This window comes from Chroicocephalus ridibundus, chromosome 1, assembly GCF_963924245.1.
Source record: "Chroicocephalus ridibundus chromosome 1, bChrRid1.1, whole genome shotgun sequence".
Classification (NCBI taxonomy): Eukaryota; Metazoa; Chordata; class Aves; order Charadriiformes; family Laridae; genus Chroicocephalus; species Chroicocephalus ridibundus.
Window position 1 is genome coordinate 165,345,662 of NC_086284.1, and position 26,245 is coordinate 165,371,906.

At 40.4% G+C, this 26,245-nt stretch overlaps 1 protein-coding gene across 1 annotated transcript; it reads right to left on the reverse strand.

Moving 5' to 3' along the window:
* On the reverse strand, positions 1–26,126 carry ST13 (ST13 Hsp70 interacting protein). Its single transcript, XM_063322505.1, has 12 exons — positions 25,922–26,126; positions 21,046–21,103; positions 19,694–19,763; positions 19,515–19,585; positions 18,928–18,994; positions 18,268–18,352; positions 16,159–16,269; positions 14,656–14,758; positions 11,218–11,334; positions 9,532–9,595; positions 8,249–8,349; positions 1–4,446 (listed from the first exon to the last, which is right to left on the reverse strand). Exons 1-12 carry the CDS (start codon positions 26,029–26,031, stop codon positions 4,318–4,320), a joined length of 1,086 nt encoding a protein of 361 aa, XP_063178575.1. The 5' UTR covers positions 26,032–26,126; the 3' UTR covers positions 1–4,317.
* Between the last annotated feature and the right edge of the window lie 119 nt (positions 26,127–26,245).

Sequence of the window (26,245 nt, forward strand, 5' to 3'; positions counted from 1 at the left end):
CATTCTGCAAATACATTTATTTATTGACAAGATCTCAAGCTTGTCTGAGACCATCCATCTAGAATATACATTTCAAAAGTGTATTTGTACATCAAAGACAGGTACAGTAATAACACTTTGTTAGCAAGGTTACAAGTTAACATCTTGATTTGGTTAGTCATCAAGATTCAGATTTACAGGAAAGTCCTCAGTATTTACATTCAATAGGACCTCCAGTCAGTGGGGGTGAAGGAAGTTTGTCTCACATAAAGTTCCTGTTTGTGAGGACCACACCAGGAGAATGTGGCTTACCTAAGCTCTGATTCACAAGCTGATCAACTATTTGTAGCCCAAAGTCACCTGAATCTTTTTGTTGCTCCATAGCACAGATCCAGCAGCCACCACCTGACCTGCTTCATCTCTTTGTCACATTAAAACTGTTCCTGCTTCCCCCACGTTTGCGTTTGCTTGTATTGTAACTACTGACCTCCTATGACTTGTCCTACAGTACTCAACGTAGTGGTCTCTGCATCCAGTTGGAAGTTGCCATTTTTATTCCATTTCAGCTCTTTGGTAATCCAGAATTACTTTTCTACCCTCACTCCATCATGTATGAAGTAAGGTTGAGGCCCACCTCTACAAAGCTCTGATCCTGCTCGAGGATGCCAATCCACTTCTGTACCGATGCCAACCACTATCAGGCTACCCTGCAGCCAAAGAAAGGAAACAACCCTCTAGCCTCTACCACCTTTCCAACAACCCGCTTGCCCTACAACCCTGAAAGCGCTGCAGCATCCCTCAGCCTAGATGCCCTGTGGCATTTCAAGGGGTCTCCAAACGCTTCCAGGCAGGAGTATGCCACGACCCACAGAAAGGCATGTGCCAAAGCTGACCTGACTCCACCTCACCCTGGCTAGGTCTGCAATCTCGCATCCCTTTGGGTGAAGGATTCTGCTCAGACAGCAGTTGCTACAAGCTCCTGTAACAGTATCATTTGCTCTTTCATCTCACAGGGAAGCGATGCACAGACATATAGGAGAGTGTGGCTTGTATGAGCTTTATGCAAAGGCCCTGAAGGTAACAAACAAGAAGAACAAAGTGGCGTTTAAAGACATTTTAAACTACATATACTACTGCTGGCCACTTGCAACAAGCTCTTTCTACAACATGATTTTACCTTTACATGGCTTTTTAGTACTCAATTTATTGACCCATTCTGCCTCTGACCTATCACTGCTCTGCCCAGTCTTATCCCACCTCCCTTTGAGACAGTCTGGCTCCTGCCCATCCGATCACTGCCTTCCAACAAAGACAGAACAAACCACTTTGACAAGTGGCTTTTATTCATAGCCAAGCGCTGAAGCAAGAGGAATTTAAAAAAAAAAATCTGGTAAAGGCACCAAGCCTTACATTCTCTGCATTACTATACGATAGGGCTCTGTGAAGTAGTACGGTCTGGAAGCGGCATCTAACCTGACATTTATTTTCCCTTGGGGCAGCAACTGAACCACATAAGACAGACAAGTCACTCAGACTCACAGACACAGTAACAAAGCTATAACCCTCTACTACCAGTCAGCTGCAGGTGTCTCATCACACTCTCCGGCAGACCCGGTCATCTCATCTGTGGCAGCGGACTGGCCAAACAGTGCAGTACATGACTGTCCTCAAATAGCAGAAATGCACACCCAAACCTCGTGCCAGCACCTCGGTGCCACACTGTGCTGGCTGAGCCATTCATACACGCCGGCAGCTTTTAGAGTCAAATTGTCAGCTGAGTTGGATTATTGCCACTGTACTTAGCAAGAACCAGCCCTACTCTGTGCTGCAATAGAGTAAATAACCTGAAGGAGCTGCCAGTAAATGCTGGAGCAAGCACTGAAACTAAGAACATCCTACATTTGGAACTTATCATCTTTGCTCATCTCCTGGGCAGTTAACTTTCTGCACTGGCACTTCTGTTCAAACAAGTTTAGCTGCTTAGATGTCCACAGGCCAACTTGGGGAACTGAGATGAGGTCCAGCAATCTCCTCAATTAACTTACAGATAACACTAAAAACAAAAAAGCCTGCACACCAAGGGAGGTATGGGATGTGCATTCCCAAATGATCACAAGAATTCAGCTACATTGCTAGTGCTAACAACGAAATTGGGGAGAATTTTATCAGAGTCAATCAGCTCCGAGTAAGGGCAACTGACGTGTAAGCAAGCAGGACGCAGATACGACCATTTCTACTAGCTAGTGGTAACTTCCTACTTTTGACTAGTCACAAGCGGACAGATATAAATAGCTAAGATGGAGTAACTGGAAACCGCAGGGAATAAATTTAAGATGTTCTAAGTCATGCAGAGCACATACGCACCAGCCTGAATGAAGAAGTCCGGTCTCAGCCTGTACTGAGGGGTGACCTACTTCAAGTATCTCCTCTTAAGAGCAGGAGATGAAGAGCATGACCAAAAGCCCGGGCACACTGCAACACTCAATCATAACTTGAGTTCATTTGGTCATGAAGACAAGCCCTTAAGAATTTAGTTCCAATTTAAATCACAAGTTATATATACAGTTCAATTGAAGCACTTCCACATTTAATTTAAGCAAAATAAGTTTCATCAGAAAGTTACACAAACCCAAAAAGCTTTATTTTTCAAAACCATACTTTATTTTTAAAGGCTAAGAGAAGTATTCAGAACTATATTTCTTCAGCAAAAAAGATTCACATTTCATTCTGCAGGGTCATTAGCATGAGAAAAAGCATTTGGGGATTTATTTTTTGCAACTGTTGTTGAGTTCCTACACCAATCCAGATTTATTTAAAAGTGGTAACATCAGTTATGGCTTAAGATACAGAATTACAAAAAAAGTAACACAAATGTTGAGACTCGAGTGGTGAACAGGTAACTATGGTCATTCTTCCACAGAAAGAGAACGTTTTAGCTAAGACAAACAGAAGCAACAACTGTCTTTATTGGTAGACAAATCAACTGAACATCATCAGCAGTGACACTGCTTCAAGGATACCCACGCTGTTAATCCACAAGTATTAGAAGAACGTTCTGTCTGATCCAATTACTTCACCTTTTCCTCCGTATCACAAGCTTCAAAAACATGGAAGTATGAAACCACAACAGCTTTTTGTTTTGTTTTGGGGGTTTTGTTTGGGTTTTTTGTGTGGTTTTTGTTTTTCTTTTAAAGAAAATGATACAAGAAAAGATGGAAGACTACAGTATGCGGTGAAGAAGAGTCATCACCTCTAAAGAGAGAGCAGGACTTTGGCCAAGAAATTTTAATCAGTAAGCATGTAGGGACTCAGAACACAGAGCTGCAATTTTGTTGGGTATTCTCCCCTTCACTGATTTATAACTCTGCATTTACATGTTCTGGATGGCTTGCATTCAGTAGGACAGAGGTAGTGATGGGAACAAGATTCCTTCCCTAAAGTTTCCAAATAGATGAAACCTGGTAAGCATGGCCCCAAGGAAGGGCGACTGCAACCAGCGGAGGACCTGCCAAGTGGGAAGGGACAAGAGCACAAGCACAGACAGAAGCTGCTCTCCCATACCCAGACTGATAAATAAAATGTTACGTTAAGGTGCCGGACAAGAATGGAGCAAGTAACAAAACCTCTGTGGCCTCTGCAATATGTACTTCATGCCAGGTTGTGCAAAGGATACGACTGTACCTTTGCTGCACAGTTGTGGTGATCAAAATATTACATTATTTGTAGTACTGCCAAAAGTTCCAGTGTGTAACTAGCTAGCATGGTTATACTGATAATTTTGATAGCTATATAAAGTCAGTAACCCATTGAAAAAAAACCCAAAAACTTAAGGACTTGTATTTGCAGACAATTCCCTTATCCAGTTAATTCTTCAGACTTGTCCCACCTTTGCTATCTGTGACTAGGCTAACACTTCTGTCCTAAGGGGATTAAGACAGATTTCAACTGTTAAAGTTCCATCCTCTCTGCTCACTGAGAGCAATTTAAAAAAGTAAGTCCAAAATAACACAACAGCAGGTTTTTATCTTACACTCCTGGAATATTACAATTTCTTACAGGAGCTTTCATTCCCAGGAAACTGTCTGTAATACTTACAATAAAAGGTTGCAACTCTTGGACAAGGAGAGATGGTTTAAACTAGGTCATCTGAATATAATTTGAATGCTATAAACCAATCACTGAATAAAGTCAACGCTTGGGGCTAGAGAGCAGCTCTCCTTTGAACACCCCGTTTCTCTGCTTAAGAAGATCGGAGGTACAATGGTTTGTTTTATTGCAACACTGGATAGCCAAATCCAATCCTTCCCGTTCAGATATGATTTTTAGGAACCAGGGATTTTATGGTTTACTGCCAAATTTGGCAGACAATTTACTGATGAGATTCATGACCTTGGGATTGTTCTGGTACTTGGACATATTTGCTGGGTTCTGGGCAACGTCTTGGAACGCAACCATAACTTCTGGATCCTGCAGGACAAAAAGCAAAATAATTAGGACACTTATAAAACAAGTCTACAAAAGCTAGCGGTTATGTGGTTCAAACACGAATCTAGTCTTGCTCAGCTTTTCACATGACAAGAGTAGATTAGAGTTTTGGGCGAGAGGTCTCTAAAGAGAACTCAATGACATAATGCATTATCTTAATGCTGCATCTGTAAACACCAGAATCATTACTGAACTTGCTACAGTAATAGCGCAATGTGCGAGAAAGGGGACAAGATTTTTTTCCCAAAAACAGGAGCCAAACACAGCCACACCTACTGGACTACTCCTATTCAAGCATCTTCAAATGCCTTTTGAAGGATGCAGGAGCTTTATGTGTGTAGCACGCATGACAGGATAACCCTCCTCCAAGCAATAGCTGCTACTCACCACTTTCACCTCTGTTGCTTCTAGCAGCAGAAACTTTAATCTGCTGGACTGTGAGCAAATGGTGTGGCAATGTTTGGCTTTTAAAAATGCATCTAATTCGCAGTCATTCCCCACCTCCTCTGAGAAATCACAATTAGAATTGAACCTTTTTGTCTCTCATCACACTACTATGTTGCAGTTAATGAACACATTCGCATATCCATGAAAGTCAGTGGTCAAAAGAATACCAACTTCATCTTCTCTATTTTGTATGAGAAGCAGTAATACTTCCTCCCCATATTTCTTGTACACCTTTGGCCTCCATTAAACTAGAATTGGTTTAACTCATTTTAAATGTGCATGTTTTGAACAGTGCCCTTTAATAAATCTGTGTAGACTGATTTTACATCTCACCCTGGAAAATGGTTTCTATTATAAGCAACTTCTGCAAAGATTCAAGTTTTCTTTAATCCAGCTAAAGTGCAAGCAGTTTATTATGTCCAATACAAATCATCTGCATCAACTGTAGTTTCATTTGCTGTTGTTTCTAGCACATTTAAGTAGTTTCTCTGAAACATATGATCTTCCCTAGACTACAGCAGATTTATTCTTTGGAAACCATCAAAAAACAACTGGTGTCCTCAGAGTGTCTTCTGTGCTAGAGTAATACCACCCTGTTATCTATTCTATCAACAGACACACAGAAAAGCTGTTTAACAAGTCCGATCCAAAACCGCATTTCGTAGGTGTGGACACCACTGAAATCACCCACATGGTTCAGTCATGTTTTATACATGCTGGGAACCAAGAGCCAAGTCTTATCTTCTATTAGAAGGATTTACAAGTGTTTTGCCAACAATTGCAAAAGGGAGTCTGCTAAATCCATGAAAAATGGTATGTTGACATTCAGAAAACAGACACTAGATGTATTTTCTCCACTTTACAGGATTCCTATGCAAAGAAAAAAAGACGACTTTCACAACCTCAAACTTCTTGAAGTTTTGATTTCAAAATAAGGCACATGACTATAAAGATCGTGTCATGTTGTTAAATCTGTGTTTTCACCCGTATATGAATCCGGAACAAAAAGCTGGGTAAGTTCAGTCACCAGTTTGTATCAAAGTATACCTAAATGAATATTAAATATCCAATTTTACACTACATGTTTTACAGTCCTACAAATTCACAGCACATAAATTATTCTGTACTTGCACAACTCCCTGGAAGCCCTAAACATTAGGCTGTGTTTATAAAAATGTTTAACACATCCAAGGTTTCACATTGATGAGCAACATTATCTGAATAAAGTTTGAGACTGAAGATACCAACATTTCCATAGAGAAGTATTTGGTACATAAGGTGGAATGGGAACCATTGTGTAAACAGCACTAACGAAACATTCAGTTTTCTAATGCTGTAGTCTTTAATTGCAGAAGGATGAAAAATACTTTTAAGGAAAAAGTTATCCCTATTCTTTTTTCCAACTTAACATTTTTGTGGAAGTCTGGATCTAACATACAACTTCATGTGAAATAAGGAATCCATCATCTTAGAAGTCCTTTTCAAAAGGAGTGATGTGTATTTGACCCATGACAGCTCTCCAAATCACAAATGTCATGTTTTGTCCAGAGAAAGCAGTTGCACGTATAAGATAGGAAGTACTACAGAACCCTCCAGCCAAAATAGTAAAGTAAGAGAAACATACACACAAAAATTTCAGACAATTCTTGTGGAGACTAAAAAGCTTAGGGGCAAATGAGCTAAAATAACATGCATTAGAAGCCATTGCAGAAGGTCACAAATACTACTGTTAAGAAGCTATGAAAAGAAACACAACTGAAGTTTTGTCACTTTGAGTCTTTTATACATAAAAGACTAGTATCAGCCACAATTGAAAAAAAAAAAAAAAAAGAAAAAAGGAAATAACCTGAAGACAATAAACCAGACTTTTTTGTAACACTGAGACAGCCTACATAATAGTCACCAGCCACCATTACCTGTCAACACATTCCATAGCTGCACTGAGCAGAAGCCGTTCAGTGCAAACTACTGTCTTTTAAAACTAGAGTTTACGCTGCCAGTTCAGAGAAGGCCAGAATATAGTCAGACAATTTAGGAAAAGAAGGCAGCGCAGGCACAGGTGAAATGCTGAATAAATCATATCTAGACATAAAGTTTGTACAAAGAGGTCAGCAAGAGACTCAAGGCTTTGTGGACAGGTTCTACATGTTAAAGCCTGCCTGCATTATCAGAAAACGCTGTCAACACATTCTTGCAACAGAGTCCTATAGTATGTTAGGGCATATATAAACAGCATGCAATGGAGTCTTCTTAACGGGATGTGGCAAGCGCTTAGTATTTAGTTGCGCCTCAAAGCTCTGTTTCCAGCAACTCTAATTTCAAACTCCTTTATTACAGCATAAATTAACCAGGTAATAAATACAACTACAAGTCACGAGGGGTTTTTTAGATGGTTTGGATGCAAGTCAGCATTGCTGACTGCAGTAGTCTAAGTAAAGGTGTGTTTCCAAACACCAGAAACTATTAAGGGAAACCATAAACTTTTGTATGGCAAGTGATGCCTTTTTTGTGATTTCTGGGCATACCAAATAAGGGTCTTTTGTGATGCTTTTATTTAGATTGGGATAACTGTTCAATGAGCTGATACTAACACATAACTGTAGTTTACCCACAGCAACCCATAAAAAGTAACAAGACACTTGATGATATGAGTATGCAAATGTAACTACATAGCTCAGATTCTTCCTAGCCCACCTGCCCCTAAAACTGATGTTGTCAGATACGTTCTATTTAATCTGTTGCAATACTTTCTTGTGTAAAAGTAGTCATGACGTTGAGCAATTAATCAAGCCTACTGGAGAAGTAAGCTTTTTGAACATGAATTTGGAAGATGCCAGATGTAGAACTATTCTGATAATACTTCACCTCCGGAAAAAATCAAGCGCTTAATCCCCTAAAGAGAAAGGCAAGTCTCATCTCAATATTATTGTAATATATTGTTTTGCAACATTGTTAACAAGTGCTTTTTTGTTTGTGCATAATTATCTCGCCACAATCTGTGTGCATTCAAAAAAGAAGTGAATTATACTATGCGGAAAATGACCATGTAAGAGACCCAGATGAAGAACTCTATATAACACTCAGTCTTGTCTATCATGGGTGGGCAGTAAGGGAGGGGAGGAGGGGGCGGCACCTTTAGTTAAACTCCCATCAGTCTGAAAAATAGCTAACATTGATTCCAGACAGTCATGCCACACACAGAAGGAGTGAATATCACAACAGAAATAAGCAACCATCCCATTGCTATCCAGGTCACATCCTTCTTCCTTCCCTTAGCTCATAGGCACTGTTCTTCCATCGTTCAGAACATTTTGCTTTGATTTTAACAAATACTCACCTGCATGGCTGCAAGGACTTCTGGATCACTGAGAATCTCATTGAGACCTGGCATACCTGCCATTCCTGGCATACCTCCAGGCATAGCCCCAGGAAATCCACCTGCAAACCCAAGGCAAGAAGAATACATGATGAAAAACATGTAATTCATCTATACAGGAGGCTCACTGAGAGAGACCACACCTCTAAAGTCATGTCTTCCATAAGGCTACAGCTGCTTCACTGAATGGAAAGCAGGGTATTCACCTTCTCTTTGTGTGAAGACCTACGTCTTATTTCATCCATGTTTTTAACCAAACTGAATAGGAGGCTTGTAATGAGTGCCGGGTTCTAGCACCTTGTATACAGATACAGTTATTTTTCTGTTTAACTTAAATCAGGCAGATCTCAAGCCCACGAACATAAGGACTTTGAATGTCTGGGGTGAACAATTCAGGGCAAAAGCAGATCAGTAGTAGTATGTCCCAGGCACACTCCACATTTGGTAGGAACTTTAGGTTTGAAAAAGTTGTACCACCAAGGAAAAAAAAATTATTCCTGAAACAAAATGCTTGAGGTCTGTTTTTGAATCCTTAATCAGCAGCTACCCCAGCTGTGCTAAGCAGGGTAGGTATAGTCTCTCCAGTTCCCCTGACAAGCTGATCTGGTTGGAGCATGCACGCAGTTTACCTCAGCTACGTCTCAATCTTTGAGAGCATTAGTACTCTCTCTTGTTTCTCCCCAATTTATTGTACCCAAGAATAACATGGAAATCCCAATTTTCATGGAACTGTTGAAGGACAGCTTTTCTATAAGGTAAAATGCACTACTTCCTTTGAAAAAAATATTCTGTTCAACAATAGCTTGCAACCAGCACAGATTTCCCTAATATTCAATCCAATTTTTCAGTTTTAAACTATTGCTCTCAAGCAGAATGGGTCCAAGGCACCCTGGGTAATTTAGAAAATATTTTGTATTAGTTTTTCAGCACATATTATTAAGCAAGTACTGTAACTTTGTTGTTTTCTCAGATCTAAATCCTTTCATTCTGTTATCCATCATTGCTGTTTTCTGTCTTCCTTATACTTGCTACCCAGCATCAATCCTCTTTAAGAGAAAGAATCCCATCCTTCTTCCCACTAGTGCTTAAAGCTATTTGTAGGCAAGTTCTAAACTTTGTAACGCATTTTTCTCTCTGTTTTAGGAACAAGTGCTATAAAAACTGTCGTTATAATACTCCACACAGAAACACAAAACTCCAACAGTCACCTCTACCTCAAGTATTCGTGCTTAAAAATAAAATACCTGGGAAGCCACCTGGGAAGCCACCAAACTGAGCTCCTCCTGCCTGTCGTCTTGCTTCTTCCTCCTGCAGATAAAAGCACATCATTCCACACAAAGCAATGGAACTGCAGACTGTTCTCTACTGCTCAACTGGTTTTAGGAGGAAAAAAAAATAGCTGAGACTGTTTCAGGTAGGTAGGCTGTCGCAATAAACAAACAAAGCACTTGACTATGTCCAAAACCACCAGCAAGAAATAGCAATGTCTACTTTTACTTTAGTATGTTTTTGCAGGTAAGTTATGCATAGTATGTTTTTACTCAGTACGAACTGTATGATTTAAGTGGATATGCTTAGAGCATACAAGTTATCTGACATCCCTGAAAACAGGGAACTTGCAGCCTTTGAATAAATATGGGGCAGTTTCCTATACAAGTGATGTTTTAACAGCTGGCAATAGGTGTAAACCATGGAGAGTCTCAACACCTTGCCAATGAATTGCTTGACATGCTAAAAGACAGCAGTGGCTTGCTAATACTATAGTTTACAATAAGGCATATGATGACAACTACAACAGTTCATAGGGCTCAAACACTCAAGAGTTTGGGCTCAGGGGTGTTCTTGTTTTCCAGTAAGAGCACAAACGCTAAGCTTCAAGTTACAGCAGTTTCCAAAAAATTAAATAAAGAAACATAATGGCTACTTTAACTATGTGCTCTTCCAGTGGTTGCCTCTGTCTCTATTCTTTTGAAACAGTTGACACAGAGCAAGAGAAAGCACAAGAAGGAAAAAGCATTCAGCCTATACAACAATTTACCTCTGGTCAGCTTTGAATTCATAACCTCAGACAGTCAAGTTGTTATCTGCTGGAACACCCTGCACCTTTGTGATGGATGCAAGAGCCTCTGTACGTACTTCTCGTACCCTTTTCACTGCTTTACCAAGTTTTTGTTGCATATTTCTAGAACTACCTGTACTCAATTTGCTTTTCCGTGTTTTGATTTCTTCTGCATCCGAAGCATGTACTGCTTAGTCCATCCTGGTACTCAAGAGAGCTGAATCTGAGTATTGGCTGTATTTACACATTTGCACATTAACTCCTCATTTACAGTTAGTGAGAAAAAATGTATACATGCACAACGAGCAAACCAGGAAACCTGTGACAAAGCTCAAGAGCAATCCATGTGCAATACAATATTATTGGACTTGATGATCTTAAAGGTCTTCTCCAACCTAAACGATTCTATGATTTGTTTTTAGCTCCTCAACTTAACATCTTTAGAACTAACTGAAATATTTTAATATGTTGGGGGTGGGAGTAAAGCACGAAGAAAAAGCAAGCAAACTGTGTCAGAAAGTAAGGAAGAGAAGCAAAGTATTATTTGAATTTAGAACCCCCCACATTGGGAGACGCAAGTACTTGAAGTGAAAACTATTCTGGCACACTCATACAATACGTGACATCTTGAAATACAGGATTAGTAGATATTCCAGACCCTGTTTTTGTCACAAGCAATAAAAGCAGATGCAGTACAATGCCGCCTTCTCCAGATTTCACTGTTGGTCAAGTAATCAAGATAGAATTAAATTTTAGAGAGTTCATACCTAAGACTTAAAACCAAAAGTAATTATTCTCCGCAATTCACTTTAAGCAAAATAACTATGACACTCTCCAAATTATTAAGAAATATTAAAGCCTAAGTATTCACCCTTTGTGCTCTCTCATGCTCTTCCCGTGCCTTCTTCACTCTTTCCATTCTTTCCTTGATTTCTTTTTCTTCACGTTTCCGCTCATATTTTCGGCGATGTTCAGCAATTTTCTGAGCCTGTTACAACAGAATACCAAGATTTCATGTACATTTCTAGCATACCACACAATGTATTTCAATACAAAATACATGTAAGCATAACCATCTGCTTTTACTAGTTTATAAATATAAGATTTGACTTCACATCCTAAAAGCCCTTTTGTTTCAGGAGTCATTTGCTATTTCCTCTCTACAGCAATCAATTATTCGTGTCTACTATCACCAGAACATGCACTCTCGTATACTTTTTATAGAGCTCTGTGACTTACACCATAGTTAGAACTTAAGCACGTTATCATTCCACATCCCTTTGTGCTTTCATGCTGAACTCTTGATTTCTCCAGGGCCAGAACCAGCAACTTCCCCAGAAAAGGAGGAAGCAACAGCAATAGGAATTGTAAGTTTCCCCTGCACACAGACACACTTCAGGTACTGTTATTGCAGTTCCAGATGCCTTTGCAGCATGTACAACTAGACCTAAGCAGACCAAAGAATACCTGAACCAAACGAAGAAAGGGCTGGTGGGGAGAAAGTTTGCTTCCTAGTATTAGCTTTTTCTCAAGTCTATCAGATCTACAGCCCCAAGAGAGGAGAGTAGTTAGCAATGAACTGCCCAAGGCTCCTCATTCAGGGGTCATTTTAACAATAGAACATTAACTGCAGCACTGCTTTCCTGAAAACAGAATGTATACTTATACAGCATTGTAAAAAATGGTTCACGATTTCACAAATTGTGTATGATGGTCACCCTGTAACACTTCTGTAATAAAGAATATAGCAAAATCGAGGTTCAAGAACAGAGATACTAACTACTGCTACAGTGGACACTCTTCTGTTCTTTCAGACCACCTTTTAAACAAAGAAATGACTTTATAAAGAGTGAAGTTCCAATAAAACTTATTTTAGCTAGTATATATTCATTCCATACCACATCATTCTTGAAGTATATATGCAAGAGAGCATGCTGCAGGCACCAAGACTGACTGGTATTGAATGCAGTATGGGTTGGCAGAACCTGATCTTACGGCCATTAGTTCATTAAGAGAGAGAGAGAGGTTTGGGGTTCTTTTTAATGAAACATACGAATTTCCAAAGTTTTGACTTTCATTGTTTCTAAATATTTCGCAAAATGAACTAAACATTTTTTAGAATTTAACTCAAGACTTTTGGACGAAAGTGCTACAAACTAAAAAGTCCTAGGAAAGCTGGAAGTAAGTCAGGTGAACATATCATCTTCACTTGTTAAAGATAAAAAAAAATAATCACCCATCATCATCCATTTTTCCTTGAACTACATAAACAAATTCCCCACAGTTGGCAACTACACATCGACGTATCACAGACATACTCTGCTGTTTCTGTGCATGCACAGATTAGCTGCAAAATAAAAGGTTCCCCCTAAGCCAAGCATTATGTACACGTCTTATGAAAGAGGTTGAGACCTAAGACCTAATTAGATTTACCACACATCAATAGCCTCCAACACAGAAGACTAACATATTGCAAGATGGTTTGAATTGCTGTTTTGCCAGAGACAGTGTCTTTTACAGTACTGAAAGCATAAGTTATTAGACACAGGAATGTTTATGCATGTGGTGGGCTAACCCTGGCTGGCTGCCAGCCGCTCACTAAGCTCTCTCACTCCCCCTCCTCAACAAAACAGGGAATAAAAATAAGATGGAGAAGCTCCTGGCCTGAGATAAAACCAGGGAGATCGCTCATCCGCTACCATCATGGGCAAAACAAACTCAACATTGTGAAGTTTAAATTAATTTATTTCCCATTAAAAATAGAGTAAGATATGAAGCAACAAAGATAAAATTAAAACCACCTTTCCCCCGACTCCCCTTCTTCCCAAAGCTCGACTTCACTCCTTTGTTCCCCGCTCTTTTACCTCCTCGCCCCACCCAAAACAGCACAGGGTGACGGGAGCTGTGGTCAGTTCATAGCACTGCACCTCTGCCGCTCCTTCCTCTTCATGCTTTTTTCCTGCTCCAGTGTGGGGTCCTCCCTCCCAGGATACAGTCCTTCACAAACTGCTCCAATGTGGATCCTTCCCACAGGCTGCAGTTCAAGAACTGCCCAGCATGGGTCCTCCCTACAGGGTACGATCTTTAAGCAACAGAGCGCTCCAGCACAGGTCCCCCATGAGCTTCAGCTCCTGCCAGAAAACCAGCTTCTGCGTGTGCTCCTCTCCATGGGCCACAGTTTCTGCCAGGAGCCTGCTACAGTGTGGACTCTCCACCGGCTGCAGCTTCCTTCAGGACATACCCACTTGCTCTGGTGTGGGTTCTGCACAGGCTGCAGGGTGGACATCTCAACCATGGACGTCCACGGGCTAAAGGGGGACAACCTGCTTAACCATGGTCTTCTCCATGGGCTACAGAGGAATCTCTGCTCCTGTGCCTCGCACACCTCCTCCCCTTCCTTCTTCACTGATCTTAGTGTCTGCAGGGTTGCTTCTATCAGTTGGTTTTTTTCTTTACTGCCTTCTCTCAGGGTGTTGCATTGCATTTTTTAACCTTTCTTAAATACTTTATCACAGAAGCGCCACTGGCATCGCTGACTGGCTCAGGTTTGGCCAGCAGTGGGTCTGGTTTGGAGCCAGCGGGAACTGGCTCCATCTGACATAGGGACAGCCCCATGTCTCTTCTTCCAAGATGCCAGCCCTGTAGTCTCCCCCCAGCCTTGCCACTTAAACGCAATACAATGCAAAAACTGCAATCTGTGGTCTGTCAACCACTTTAAAGGAATGCGCAAAACAGATGAAAAAGAAAGCCTGCTATCAACAGTCTCACATTTTTTACACAGAAGTTCTTCCTTAGAAGAATGCTGGGGTCAATCACTTGAGAAAAACTGAAAACCAGTCTTACAGAGATTATGCTGCCCTCATGGGGTAGATTAATGAAATTACAGATCACAGCAAACGGCTTCCTTTGTAAAACATGTTTAGGATGAAGCTTTGATCAATTCAGAATCGTTTTGAAAAAAATCCATTATCACAGCACTGTCTTGCTCTCCTGAATGTTTCGGTCTAGATTCTAAAATGCCTGGCGAACTTCAATTACTTCAGATTCTTCTGTTAAGATTTTAAAAAAGGAACATACTATTTCACAGTCTGGTTACATGCCCAGCCCCAGAGACTCAATTTCTCTGCATACAGCCATAAACAGCTGTGATTGAAGACAGAAGTATTTATAAACTCAGTTTATAGAAGTCTGAAGTGTAAGATGACACATGAACACAATCCCCCAGGACAATGCATATTGGAAGAATCTGAAGGCATCAACGTCACTCAAACAAATAGAGTAGGAACCTCCATTACGCCTCCCCACTTACTCTTGGTTGCACCTCCTTCAGCATGGCACTAGCATCTTCATCATAATCCAGTTTACAAGCTAATGCAAGATCGTGAGCGGCCTCCTCCCAGTGACCCAGAAGTCTGGAATTCAGAAAACACCAACATTCAGAAGGGAAAAAACAAACTGAACTTACAGTTCTTCAAAATATTTACAACCATGCAGCATTCAATATTTTTACCTGCAGCTACATTTGAAGTTTAACAATCATGGTGTTTTCTGTAACCTACACACTAGGATGCCATTAGAGGATACTTGCTTGCTTCGTACCCTTGCAATAACTTTTCCTTGAACTAACAATGATGAAAAAACCAGTTAGTTTTAAATCAGCTAGTGTCATTGTCTGCTATGAACAAGAAGGGTCCAACAGGGAGAAGGTACCCTACCTAAACACATGAAGCAAACTAATAAAAATACTCTGCGCCACTAGGCACATGTGTAGTGTAAAACTACACATTCAGTGCCCTGTACAAGTCTACACAACTACTACCTCAAGCTTAAGTGGACCCTCTTTACTCAGCACTCAAACATCCTAGCTAACTGGATGCACCATGTCTTAGTTGAAGAGGTCATTACAAGCTACTGTGCGCACTTCTTAACTATTCGTTTACACAAACTCTTGACAATCAAAAATTTAAGCAAATGCTCGTATTCCTAAATGGCCAAAGCACTTCTGCTTATAGACTACCAGTCTTCTCACTCTTTGACTCCATGCCGTTTATTAAAACTGTAGACATTAACAAACTACTCTCTGAACACTGTTTAAATTGCCTTTTTTTTGAGCGAGTTCTATTAGCATTTACTCCTTCAACTTTTATACAGACTGTAAGAAGCATCACATTATTTTCTTTGGCTGACTTACTGTCATTTAAAAAAACAAAACAGTTTAACTATAGCTGGGGGAGGATGCACACTGGTCTAACGCCATCTTAAATAATCACACTGTTCGCTTAATACCACTCTCCAATTGCAACAAATAGTTCCCTTAATAACTAGACAGTTTAATTTACTATGTAAAAGAGCTCTAGGATCTAATGGGATATGGGCAGCAAAGAAATGTTTAAGAAGTATAATATAAACAATATAAGAAATATAAGCAGAGAAATCCTAGTAAATAAAAACCAAACTAAAAAAGTGAAAACAAGAGACCTCCAAACAAATAAATCTCACTGTCCTAGAACTCATGATCTTTAGCAAATGATTAGAAAATGCTACTCAGAGCAGCAGTAAGGTATTAGAAGGTATGTTTAAAAAAAAAAAAAAAAGACAGCGTCAGAACAACTACTCATAAACTGCTATCAATAAATCACCATCATCCTTTCTTTCCTGTGAGCCATACACTCAGCACAATGGTTTCCTGGCTCATGGCTACTGTTCTCAGGTACAAGACAGACAGTTCATAGACACGGAGAAGGAGGGAATACATAAAGAAAACTGTTCTCCACAAGTAAAGAGAGTATCAACTACAGGTGCAGTTCATTACCTGTGTGCTTTCCCCCTCCATTTGTAGGTCTGTGCTGAGTCAGGATTAATCTTGATGGCTCTGTCACAATCCCTAATGGCAGCATTCGGCTTCTGTAGTTTCACAAAAACACTGTGGGAACAAGAACATTTATTGTACATATTGAAATACCAAGTTACTAACTTAAGCTGGAAATAATTTTGGCTGACTAACAGGCAAGCTAGTAAGATAATACACTTGAAGAGCCGAGTTCAAAAAGATTTTGTAGTGATGATGAAGTCACTGAAATTTAGTCGCCCTCCCATCATTGTAGGTGAATCATAAGAAGCTAAAGTATTCATTGTTTAGACTCAAGCTTTGCCAGCAATAATATCTTTAGTGGACAAGGAACGGATACATAAATGCAAAGGACAGTTCAAATCCATGGTGTCTGAAGTCTATAGCCAATGGCAACTAGCAATTTGAACAAAACAACAATAATAATATGCATGCCATATCACATAGTCTTTAAAACAGTAAGACAAAGAAAGCACAAGTTATCATACAGGCTAAAAGAATCAATGGCTAGAATCATCACGAACTATAAAAGCAGATAGGGAGATGAGTCACCAAAATTAAAAGAGGCAAAACAAAACACAAACCCAGAAAGTATCCCCGATCCCTCGTCAATTTTACAATACTGCAAATTTTACAATACACAAGCATATGAGCTTAACTAGTAGGGCAGCACTTTAGAACGTAGAGGCATTCAAATTAAAAAACTCTGAAGAAAACAGTAAAAAAAAACCCAAACAAAACCCAAAAACCCACATTCCTGAATTGACAGAAGTATTTGATATTCAAGATATTCCAAGTTAGAACTTCTACCTTTTTATATATACTTGAAAACAACATTATCAGCAATTAGAGTGCCTGTAAGTAAGTAATCATTAAGGCTTGTTATAAAGCAAGCAAGCACAAAGTCATACCTTCTCTTCTAGAATCAAACAGGTGGCCAATGTGTCAGAAAACTGTCTCACAGCTACCAACGGGAGACATCCTAACTCACAAAACTCCTGGTTTCCCAAATGCACAAACCCTCTAGAACCAAAACCCAAGTCCACCAGAGAGGTGCATTATTCACAGCACTTGGTTAGCACTGCTGTTACAATGCAAGTTTTACTATATCCTAATATTCTGTTTGCTTCTTTCTACAAGAGACCAAATTGAGATAACTTTTAATCTTCTCCTAATGCTCTTATTTTTCATTGCTAATCCCAGTCCAGAGAAGATACGACATTTTAAGAGGTTTTAAAAATACTACTATGATGGCAACAACAACAGTGTATTAAGGTACACAAGTGGTGTTACATGCAAAAACTTTGATATGGAAGGGAAAAAACAGCAAGGCATGCACCAGTTGAGATGTACTAGGATGGAAGAGTTAAAGGACACTACGTAATCACATGAAGAGTCATCAACAGTTAAACATTTCTTTGAATTACGCCTTGCTATGGAAAAGATATGGTAAACTATCAAATCATCATGACTAGTGATTGTTTGTGTGCATAAAAGGAGAAAAAAAAAAGTATCTATGGGAACTTCTGCAACCCATATTTGCCCAGCCTTCCTCAAGAATTAGGAAGATGTATATGTTTGGGCATTATGACGTTAGGGCAACCACACATCAAATCTGACAATGTTCCCAGCGCGTCCTGTTCAAACGCAGGATTGTTGAAAAGAAACATGTCTACTTCACAGTGAACAAATTCATTTAGCAGGTACAACAAGGAGAGAATTCACATGATCCACAATTAACTTTGCATCTAAACAGGACATGATTTCCATCATTGTCTTAATCCCAGAACAACCTTCAGACTTTACAAGTGTTTGTTATTCAGCGTTATTCTAACTCAACATACCAAAAGCCGTATTTGGATCATTCTGTTAGTCTATTATCAATATTCCGCGTATGGTTGCTTCAGCAAATCTGGTTAATCACATATAAGAGAAAATGCATGAAGTGTACTTTTCTCTTTCGCTCATCTGGTTTGAGTTTACATAGATCCCCAAGTTGCCATTCTACTCAGGTTCCTTAATGAAAATAACAGAACAGGCAGAAACATAAATCACTAATTTATAATGACTCACCTTGCCCTCTTGGCGTACAAGATAGCCAAACAAGGATTCAGCTTGATAGCATCTGTGAACAAGTCGACAGCCTTCTGAAGTTCACCTAAACAAGAGTACCAGCAAAGTTTCAATCATTACGCAATGAAATTACATCCAAATTGCCAAACCTGCCTCTTACAGGGTGTTAAGTCCTTAGGCACTTCTTAAATGGAACATTATCAACAAAGGAAAATCAATTTCTCCCTCTTGTGATGTTACTGAAGTACAAATTCCAAAATTAATGCTGGAGAGGAGGAAAGACTTTTCCCAGGTAAATTTGTACATTTAACTTCGTATGCAATCAAATAGGAAGTCACATCTTTATTACACAGCTTCTCACTGCATTAAGACAAACCACTAGAGACACTAATCATAATACGTAGGGAAGTACTATAATGAGCAATTTGTAATTAAGATGCTGCAGTACCTCACTTCCCCTACCCTGTGCGAAACTATAGCTACATTGGGAAGATAGCACTTAAATAAGCTTTCGTCTTCCAGATAGTTTTGGATATCCAGCAGGAAGTGGGCTTTCTTTTCCTTCAAAGCATTGAAATTGTCCGAGATATTTACTTCCTATTTTAAAAAGGAGAACCAAACCTTATGTCCTTGAATATGTACTAAAAAACAATTAATCACCTTCACTTAGAGCATTTATTGCTTCAATCTTCTTCTCATTAGCTTGATCCATCATCTCTTCAGTTACCTAAGAAAATAAAAATCACACACAAAACCCAAAAGCTGTAGAGTCCAGGCCAGAATTACCATGGTAAGACAGCACTGAAGAAGGGAGCTCCAGTTTTCTGATTCCAGAATCTTGTTTTTAATTTGCATTGAAATCATAGTTTAAAAAAAAAAAAAAAAAGGAAATAACTTTGCTTTCAGACATTACCCACCATTATTTTTAGCTAGAAAATGCTCAAAAGATAAGTTGAATAATAGCATATTTCTACATATCTAGTTTTCATGGGTGTTTTCATAAAATTTTTTTAGTGTTTTCTGACACGATTTTCCTCACTGAACTTTTTGATGGACTCTAACCTTGAATAAGGAAAGACTGTTGTTTTGAGCCAGGAAGTTTTCTACTTTGGAGAAAAAGAGCCAAAGCAACAGCTGGCTACCTAGCTAACATGGTACTCCTCTCCCCTCAGCTGCTATCCTTGACTAAACTCAAAACCTCTCCCTAACTTTCCTACCACCACAGACAATGAAAATATTCTGCTTACCTCCACATTTTCATCTCCCATTTCTTGAGGGTCATCATTGTCTGGTTCAATCACTCCCTCATTGTCAATTTCTGGACGAAAAACAAAAAACAAGATTAAGCTCCATCTACAAACAAGAAAGGATTTCCAGAATCACGTTCAAATTGGTGAAATGTGATAAAGTCATCTGTTTTCCACACCTAAGTCACTCTCTTCACTTTCTGGTTCAGGTGATTTAGCTGGCTCCTCTGGCTGTTCCTCTGCTTTGCCCTGAAAGAGAAATGTATTTGTAAACATACATTATTTCTGGCTGATATTCTATTCCCACTCTAATAAATAACAATGCATCAGAAAATCCAAAATTAATCTCCAAAGCATCAGACTGCTCTACTGAGCTAAAGGCTAACCTGTTTTATTTTTAAGATACAAATCTCCTTTTTCCTCCTCTCAGATTAAGTCTATCAGGCATGCAAATAATTCAGAGCCCAAATTATGATGCATGAACTTCTACTATCAGTAAAGCCCATCCTTCAATTTGCACAATTCAGTAATCAAAACCCAATAATCCAGATAATACCCAATTCAGAACCAGTTTTGCAGTAAATACTAACCAATCCTTCCAATCTTCCTGCCTTCCCTCGCACATTCTATGGATCAAAAATTCTCTCAATCTAATACTATTAAGCCAGGGTCCCTTAGCAGTGAACAATAAGCTGGTGTCAATGATCAAAATATTGTTTCCATTTGACAAGGTCAGATGTTTTTGCCACTTACACATACTTAGAATGTTTTTTCAAATATTTTCCTATAATTTTCTAACTACAGTACTCATTTCCTCTGAATACCATAACTTAGCATGTCCTGCTTTATCACACACATAAGCTGCTTGCCTGCATATTCAGTGTCACAGACTACACTTGCTGTGTACACACAGCCCCTTCCTCCACACAGTTCTAACTAGCCGGTAATTCCAGCATCCACTGTCTTGTTAAATCCAAAAAGGGAATTATACTTTTTACAAAGGAATTTCAGGCTTGGCAAAATCCCAATATGAGTATCTGCAACCCAAATTTATTATCTCCCTTAAAGCAAATGAACAAAAAACCAAGGAAAAACTCTTCCACAATACTGCTTTAAAAAGTTCCTAGTTCAACTGTTCACTTCATTACCTATCATGCTCACTAATATTTCTTCTTATGCAAAGATTATAATTTAATCCACTGATGACTACAGAAGAGGTGTATAAACAGTGAGAACACAAAAAAATAAATCAAGACTTTGTCTGGCATTCGCATTGCACAAAGCATCAGGCATTCAGGATTAGGGAAATGGAGCATGATAACGCTTGAAATAAATTAGGAAGCCATCTGTAACAAGTCATCTATCTACAACATGCAATGGGCTTCAGACTGAACTCCTCCAATCACTCACCCTAGCATACTGACCTACCCTATTTTAGTGAAAACGGACGCCAATTTTTTCCCTCCTCCTGCTCAGTATTTTTTGCAGAGTCCAAATGTTAGTTTTCAATGATAAATTCTTCATATCTCACCTTACTTGTCTCCTCTGCGGAGGCATTGGCTGGAGCAGGCGGTATTGTGCCTCCCATGCTTTTCAGCAAAATAGAGAAGAGAGAAAACAAAACAATAAGATTATCAAGAGAATGACATGTGTTTTGATTCAAATCCTGCTGATAATCTCAGCTTTTTGTTGTTACACAAAACATGATGATCCAACTCACTGTAAAACCAGCAAATAAAAAGCATATATCCACCATGGTTTCCTCAGTGTAACATAATGCCCACCATGTCTGTTGGCTCTTTCACCTAGAACCCCACTGTCATTTGGACTCATGCACACCACCCACCCACCCTTTCTCACAAGGAAAAGCTGCCTCCTTGGCTGAAATTTTCTCCTTAAAATGTAACTTACTTTTTAAGTCAAAACTAAGTATTATTATTATAGATATTACTAAAATTAGAATTATTTTTGGAACAAAGGTCTAACAAGTTAGGAAAACCCTAATGGCCTAAAATGCTTATGCAATTAAAAAATCGCTGCCTAGAAAACAATTTTATTTCTCTTATGTATTTCAATATTCATGCATTTCCTTAGCTACAAGTTAAGGAGCATTCTCTGTATAGACAGCATTCTTTCAATATAGAATAAACTTCTATATTATATCGACTTTGGTTAGCAGCCAAAAAGAAGCATAGGCTGAATTCTCCAGCTGTTTCATATAACATCTAATCATACCCAATGGCAAGCTGCCACAAGGACTACCATTCCCATCTACTGATAGTTTTCAATTGCTCTGGCCATACACACTCCGAAGGGAAAAAAACAACTCTATCAACTCGGCAGCCTTGACCAACTCCTTGGGGCCGCACACAACTGCTCAGATGTGATGCAGGGGAGAGGAGAAGGAACTGGGCAAACAGGAACGGGCACGAGGAACTGGAAGGGTGCAGGACTATCTGCTTTCAGGAATTAGTGCAACATAAAACTATATCCTAAGGACAAGATCCTACACCTTCTTAAGTCAGGCTGCTGCAGTCCCGTTCTCCTTTCTTTCCTCCCTCCCAGCACTATCTCACAGTCAGGCCCCAAACTGGCTGAAAACAAACCTGGACGGGGCAGGACAGAACAGGGACAGGGATCAATTGGGGCGAGAATGTAGGAAAGGAAAGAGGAGGTGGAAGGACTGACAGGTCCTGGCACAAGGCCCTGCAGAAAAAGGCAAACGAACAGCACTACACTACCTTCAGTTTACAAGGATAAACTGTCAAGATAAAATACCACAAATTACAAAAACTGGCACCTTCGGAAGCTATTGCAAAAAAAATCTACAAGTGTCACTGGAATGTTGTCACTACTTAATCTAAGTTATACTGCAAGGACTAAACAATTGCAGCCTGACAAGTCCTTAGAGCTAGGCAAAAAACACAGTACATGTAGTAACTGTTCCTCCTAAATTTTTACCCTCATAGGCTGACAATAGGGCACATAATTCTTCACCAGTCTGTAAAAATCAGTTTTCTCTAGGACGACAGGGACTGTCTAGGGAAGCCTTGGAACTTCTCTTCTCCTGCACAAAGGAAACCACAAATTCCAAAGCATTTTAGTGGTGCCAATAGCTAATATCCAGGGTAACACAATGCTCACAAGTTAAGATCCATCTAATGTTTGTTTGCAACACTTTTTTTCTTTTTTTTTTTTCTTTTTCTTTTTTTTAAACAATAAGACTCTTTCAAAGCCTGGCTTACTGGAAAAAGACTGAGAACACTCTAACTCTAAAAGGTCAATAACATTCACAGCTTCCAATCATGTATTTAACGACAGCTCAAGCTAAAAAAAACCTGCAGGAATCAAATTCTTGAGCAATTCCAAATTACCAGTCTCAAAATCAGATGATTTTAAGTCTGACACCTTGAATCATCTCAAGACTGAAACAACTTGGTCAGTCTCCTCTGCCTTCTTCACATACCCCCAAAAACCATGATTAAATGCACAGCAACGATATTTATGCAAAGTCTGCCACGTATTTAACCTCAACTGTATACAGACATATGAGACAGTTTATAGGAAAAGGCAGGTACTGAGCTGTATAAATAGCGCACATGCAACAACAACAACAACAAAAAGATTTTGAATTAAACCTTTGTGCTAAAACAGAGTTGTGCAATTCCAGTAACAACTCCTGGGAGCTGTCAGGGCTCCATTGCAGCAACGACTGCATCACTCATCACAGTGATGAGAAGTGCCGCTTTTATGACTTGTTGGAAGAACTGCAACTGTTATTTCTGCATCCACTTTCATCACTGACAGCAAAATTATCTTTAGAAAGAAACTGGATTACCGAGAATTCAAAAGGGTCAAATTCTATTTCAACAAAACAACAACAAAAAAGGCAAAAAGCCCTGTTCATCAATTAGGGATTCTGTGCTTTTCTTTTAACCACTGCTATTGTTTCTTTGCTCAACTGCAGGTTTGTGAAACGGGTTGACTTTTAATGACTCATTTCATAACAATTTGTGTCAAAATATTTGTATTTTTATGCAATTATGAAAAAGCAGGCAAGACTAAAAGGTGATGTCAAAACACTTCCCAAACATAAGCATATACTAGTGCATGCTTTCTATACAGAGAGCGTCTATGTAGAAATTAAATACAACAGCTAGACAGAATAAAGGTTAGAAGATAACAAGCGCATGAAAACAGCAAAGACTTTAGGTTTCTGATGCAACATTAACAGCTGGTCAGAAATAAAGCATCCCGTTCTGGCTCTGTGAGCAGTTAGCATCATTTAAGTTAGAATCGTTAGCTTTAAGGAATTAAATAAATTCTCAACATTTTAGTTGAAAAATTTATTGATGGATTCCAGTATCATTTAGACATTATTCTCTAATCACTCTTAACATTATCTTGGGGACTAAACCTATGTCTTTTACATTAATACAGGTAATCCTGACCAAGATAGCAGACTCATTGAGATTACTTCCACCCAAAGCCAGGCCACGTTAAGTTTCAAGCAGCTTCCAAAGAATCAGAAGACCCTATAAACACACTTCATAGTCCTACTGCAATCAGCACTATTACGGAAGTGAAGAGGGGGACCCACCAGACTTCCAAACAATTTGACATGAGAAGTAATTTGTCTATCACACCAAATATTCAGGTGTAAAACTTACTCAAATATTTAGCTCAAATACGTGAAGAAAACCAGAAAACTTGAGAGTTATAGGAGGTTCTACTTAGAAATATTTTTTAACTTCTGAGATAAAGATATCCAGTGAAGATTTTACATGGAAAAAAACACTCCCCAGTTCAAACCCTAATTTTAATTCTTATAATACAAGCACCCTTCTATTAACCAAATACAAACTCTAAAGATTTATCTGAAGTTAGAGCCCTCCCCATTAACAAGGAGAAAGCAAGAAGTCGGATGATCGCCTTCCCGTTCCCTAAAGCTTTCTCTGGCTAAAAGAAGTCAATGTTATTCTTCTCCCTCCCAAAATACTCTGTTCACATCTTCAGAATTACACAACAGAACAGTGGATGTAACCTAGGGTGAGACATTTAAGTGTTTTGCACATTAGCAAAAGGAACTAAAGACCTGCAGTAGGATAAAATAGACATGCAGCTCCTTCCTAGGCATACATGCAGCTACTATCACTACTCCAAGCTTAGTTAAAGAGGATTGGTTTTACAACCATCTAATATTCACATACCTAAAACAGTTTAAACATCACTGTAAAAAAAAACCCCAAGTAGTTTATTGTAGCAATTGTCATGATGACATACTGCAAAATGCCAGTATTTACTTATTTATACACGCACACAAAGCCCCACTAGTTTTTCAATTACAAGTACTACACAGCAGAAAGTACAGTTAAATTACTTTCAGATCAAAATTTAAAGTAAACTTTCTAAAGCAAACCCCAATTTGTCACTAGATAAAAATCTTTTGACTTCCCCTTTCACAAAACGTGTGTCTGCAAGGACTTTGCTCACTTCTGAGCCCTTTAGCGAGGGCTGCAGCTATGAAAGCCAAGCAGAGGCACCCCAGCTGCACACGGGGGTTCTGTGGGTTCTCTGCCAGCAGCAGAGGACCTCAAGCTTGTGCCTCTGGACGCTCAGGGTGGAACCCGAGAGTGTTTTCACACCGAGAAGCATCTGCGGTGACAGGCCAGGCGCGCACAGACGGCTCCGCGCATCGTGAACAGCAAAGGCTTGAAGCGCCTCACAGGGGAGCGAGATTTCAGCTCGGTACGTGAAACTTCAAGGGGCGAAACACATTTTGGGCCGGGAACCGTTCCGCGTGTTAACCCGTCCGGTATTTTACGCTTTTTTGGGTACCGGGATGTAAATCGACGCCACTCACCTCCCCAGCAAACTCGCCTCCTTTTAAGACAGGCTAGCCAACTCTGCTGCATAATGCGAGCATTAGCTGGGTTAAGTATTACTCTGGGGCTTTCCAGCCTGGAAAGCCGAGACACCGAGATGGCCGGGGGGAGCAGGTTTTTGCAACGGGAACAGGCAAGAGTTTTAAAAAAAAGGAAAAAACGCAACAATAACAAAACAATGCGAAACAAAACAGTAACAAATCTTTTTAAGGCTCGAGCTGTAACCACGCCGCACCCCGCGGCGGGAAGGGAGGGAGGAGGGAAGGGAGGCGGCCGCGCACCGCAGCCGCTCCCCGCCGAACACCCGTCAGGCAGGACCGGACCGAACCGCCCCCGGACACACACACACCTTCGGGGCCACGCGGCGGGGCCACCCGCCGACACGTGCCGCCGCCCCTCCCCCCACCCCCGACAGACTGCGTCCCGCGCGAGACCACCCCTCCCCCCCGCCGCCACCGCCCCCCTCACGGCCGCCGCCGTCCCTCACGGCCGCCTCAACGGCGGCGCGGCCCCGTCACCGACCTCTCCACCCACTCGCGGAGGAAAGCCAGCTCCTCGGTGTGCAGCAGGGCCGGGTTCTGCTTGCAGAGCCTGACGAAGGCCCGCAGCTCGCTCAGCTTGCGGGCGTCCATGGTAGAGAAGGAGCAGCGGCAGCAGCAACCAAATCCCGCTCGCTTCCCTGCCCAACCGCCGCGCGGCGCCGTGGAAGCTTCCAGCCCGCCCCGCCCACCCCCGAAGCCCCGCCCCCGCTCCGCCGGGCCCCGCCCACCCCGGCGCCTATCCCCGCCCCGCCGCCGCGCAGCGGCGGGAACGTTCTAGAAGTGGAGGTGGCCGCCGAGCGGGCGC

Excerpts from the sequence above, each read along its gene's own strand:
- ST13 (XM_063322505.1), bottom strand. The coding sequence starts at position 26,031 with ATGGACGCCCGCAAGCTGAGCGAGCTGCGGGCCTTCGTCAGGCTCTGC. Across the intron at positions 16,270-18,267 it reads TTGTACGCCAAGAGGGCAAG|TGTTTTTGTGAAACTACAGA; the intron begins GTGAGTCATTAT and ends TTGTTCCCACAG. Across the intron at positions 8,350-9,531 it reads CTTCCCAGGTGGCTTCCCAG|GTGGATTTCCTGGGGCTATG; the intron begins GTATTTTATTTT and ends TTGGGTTTGCAG.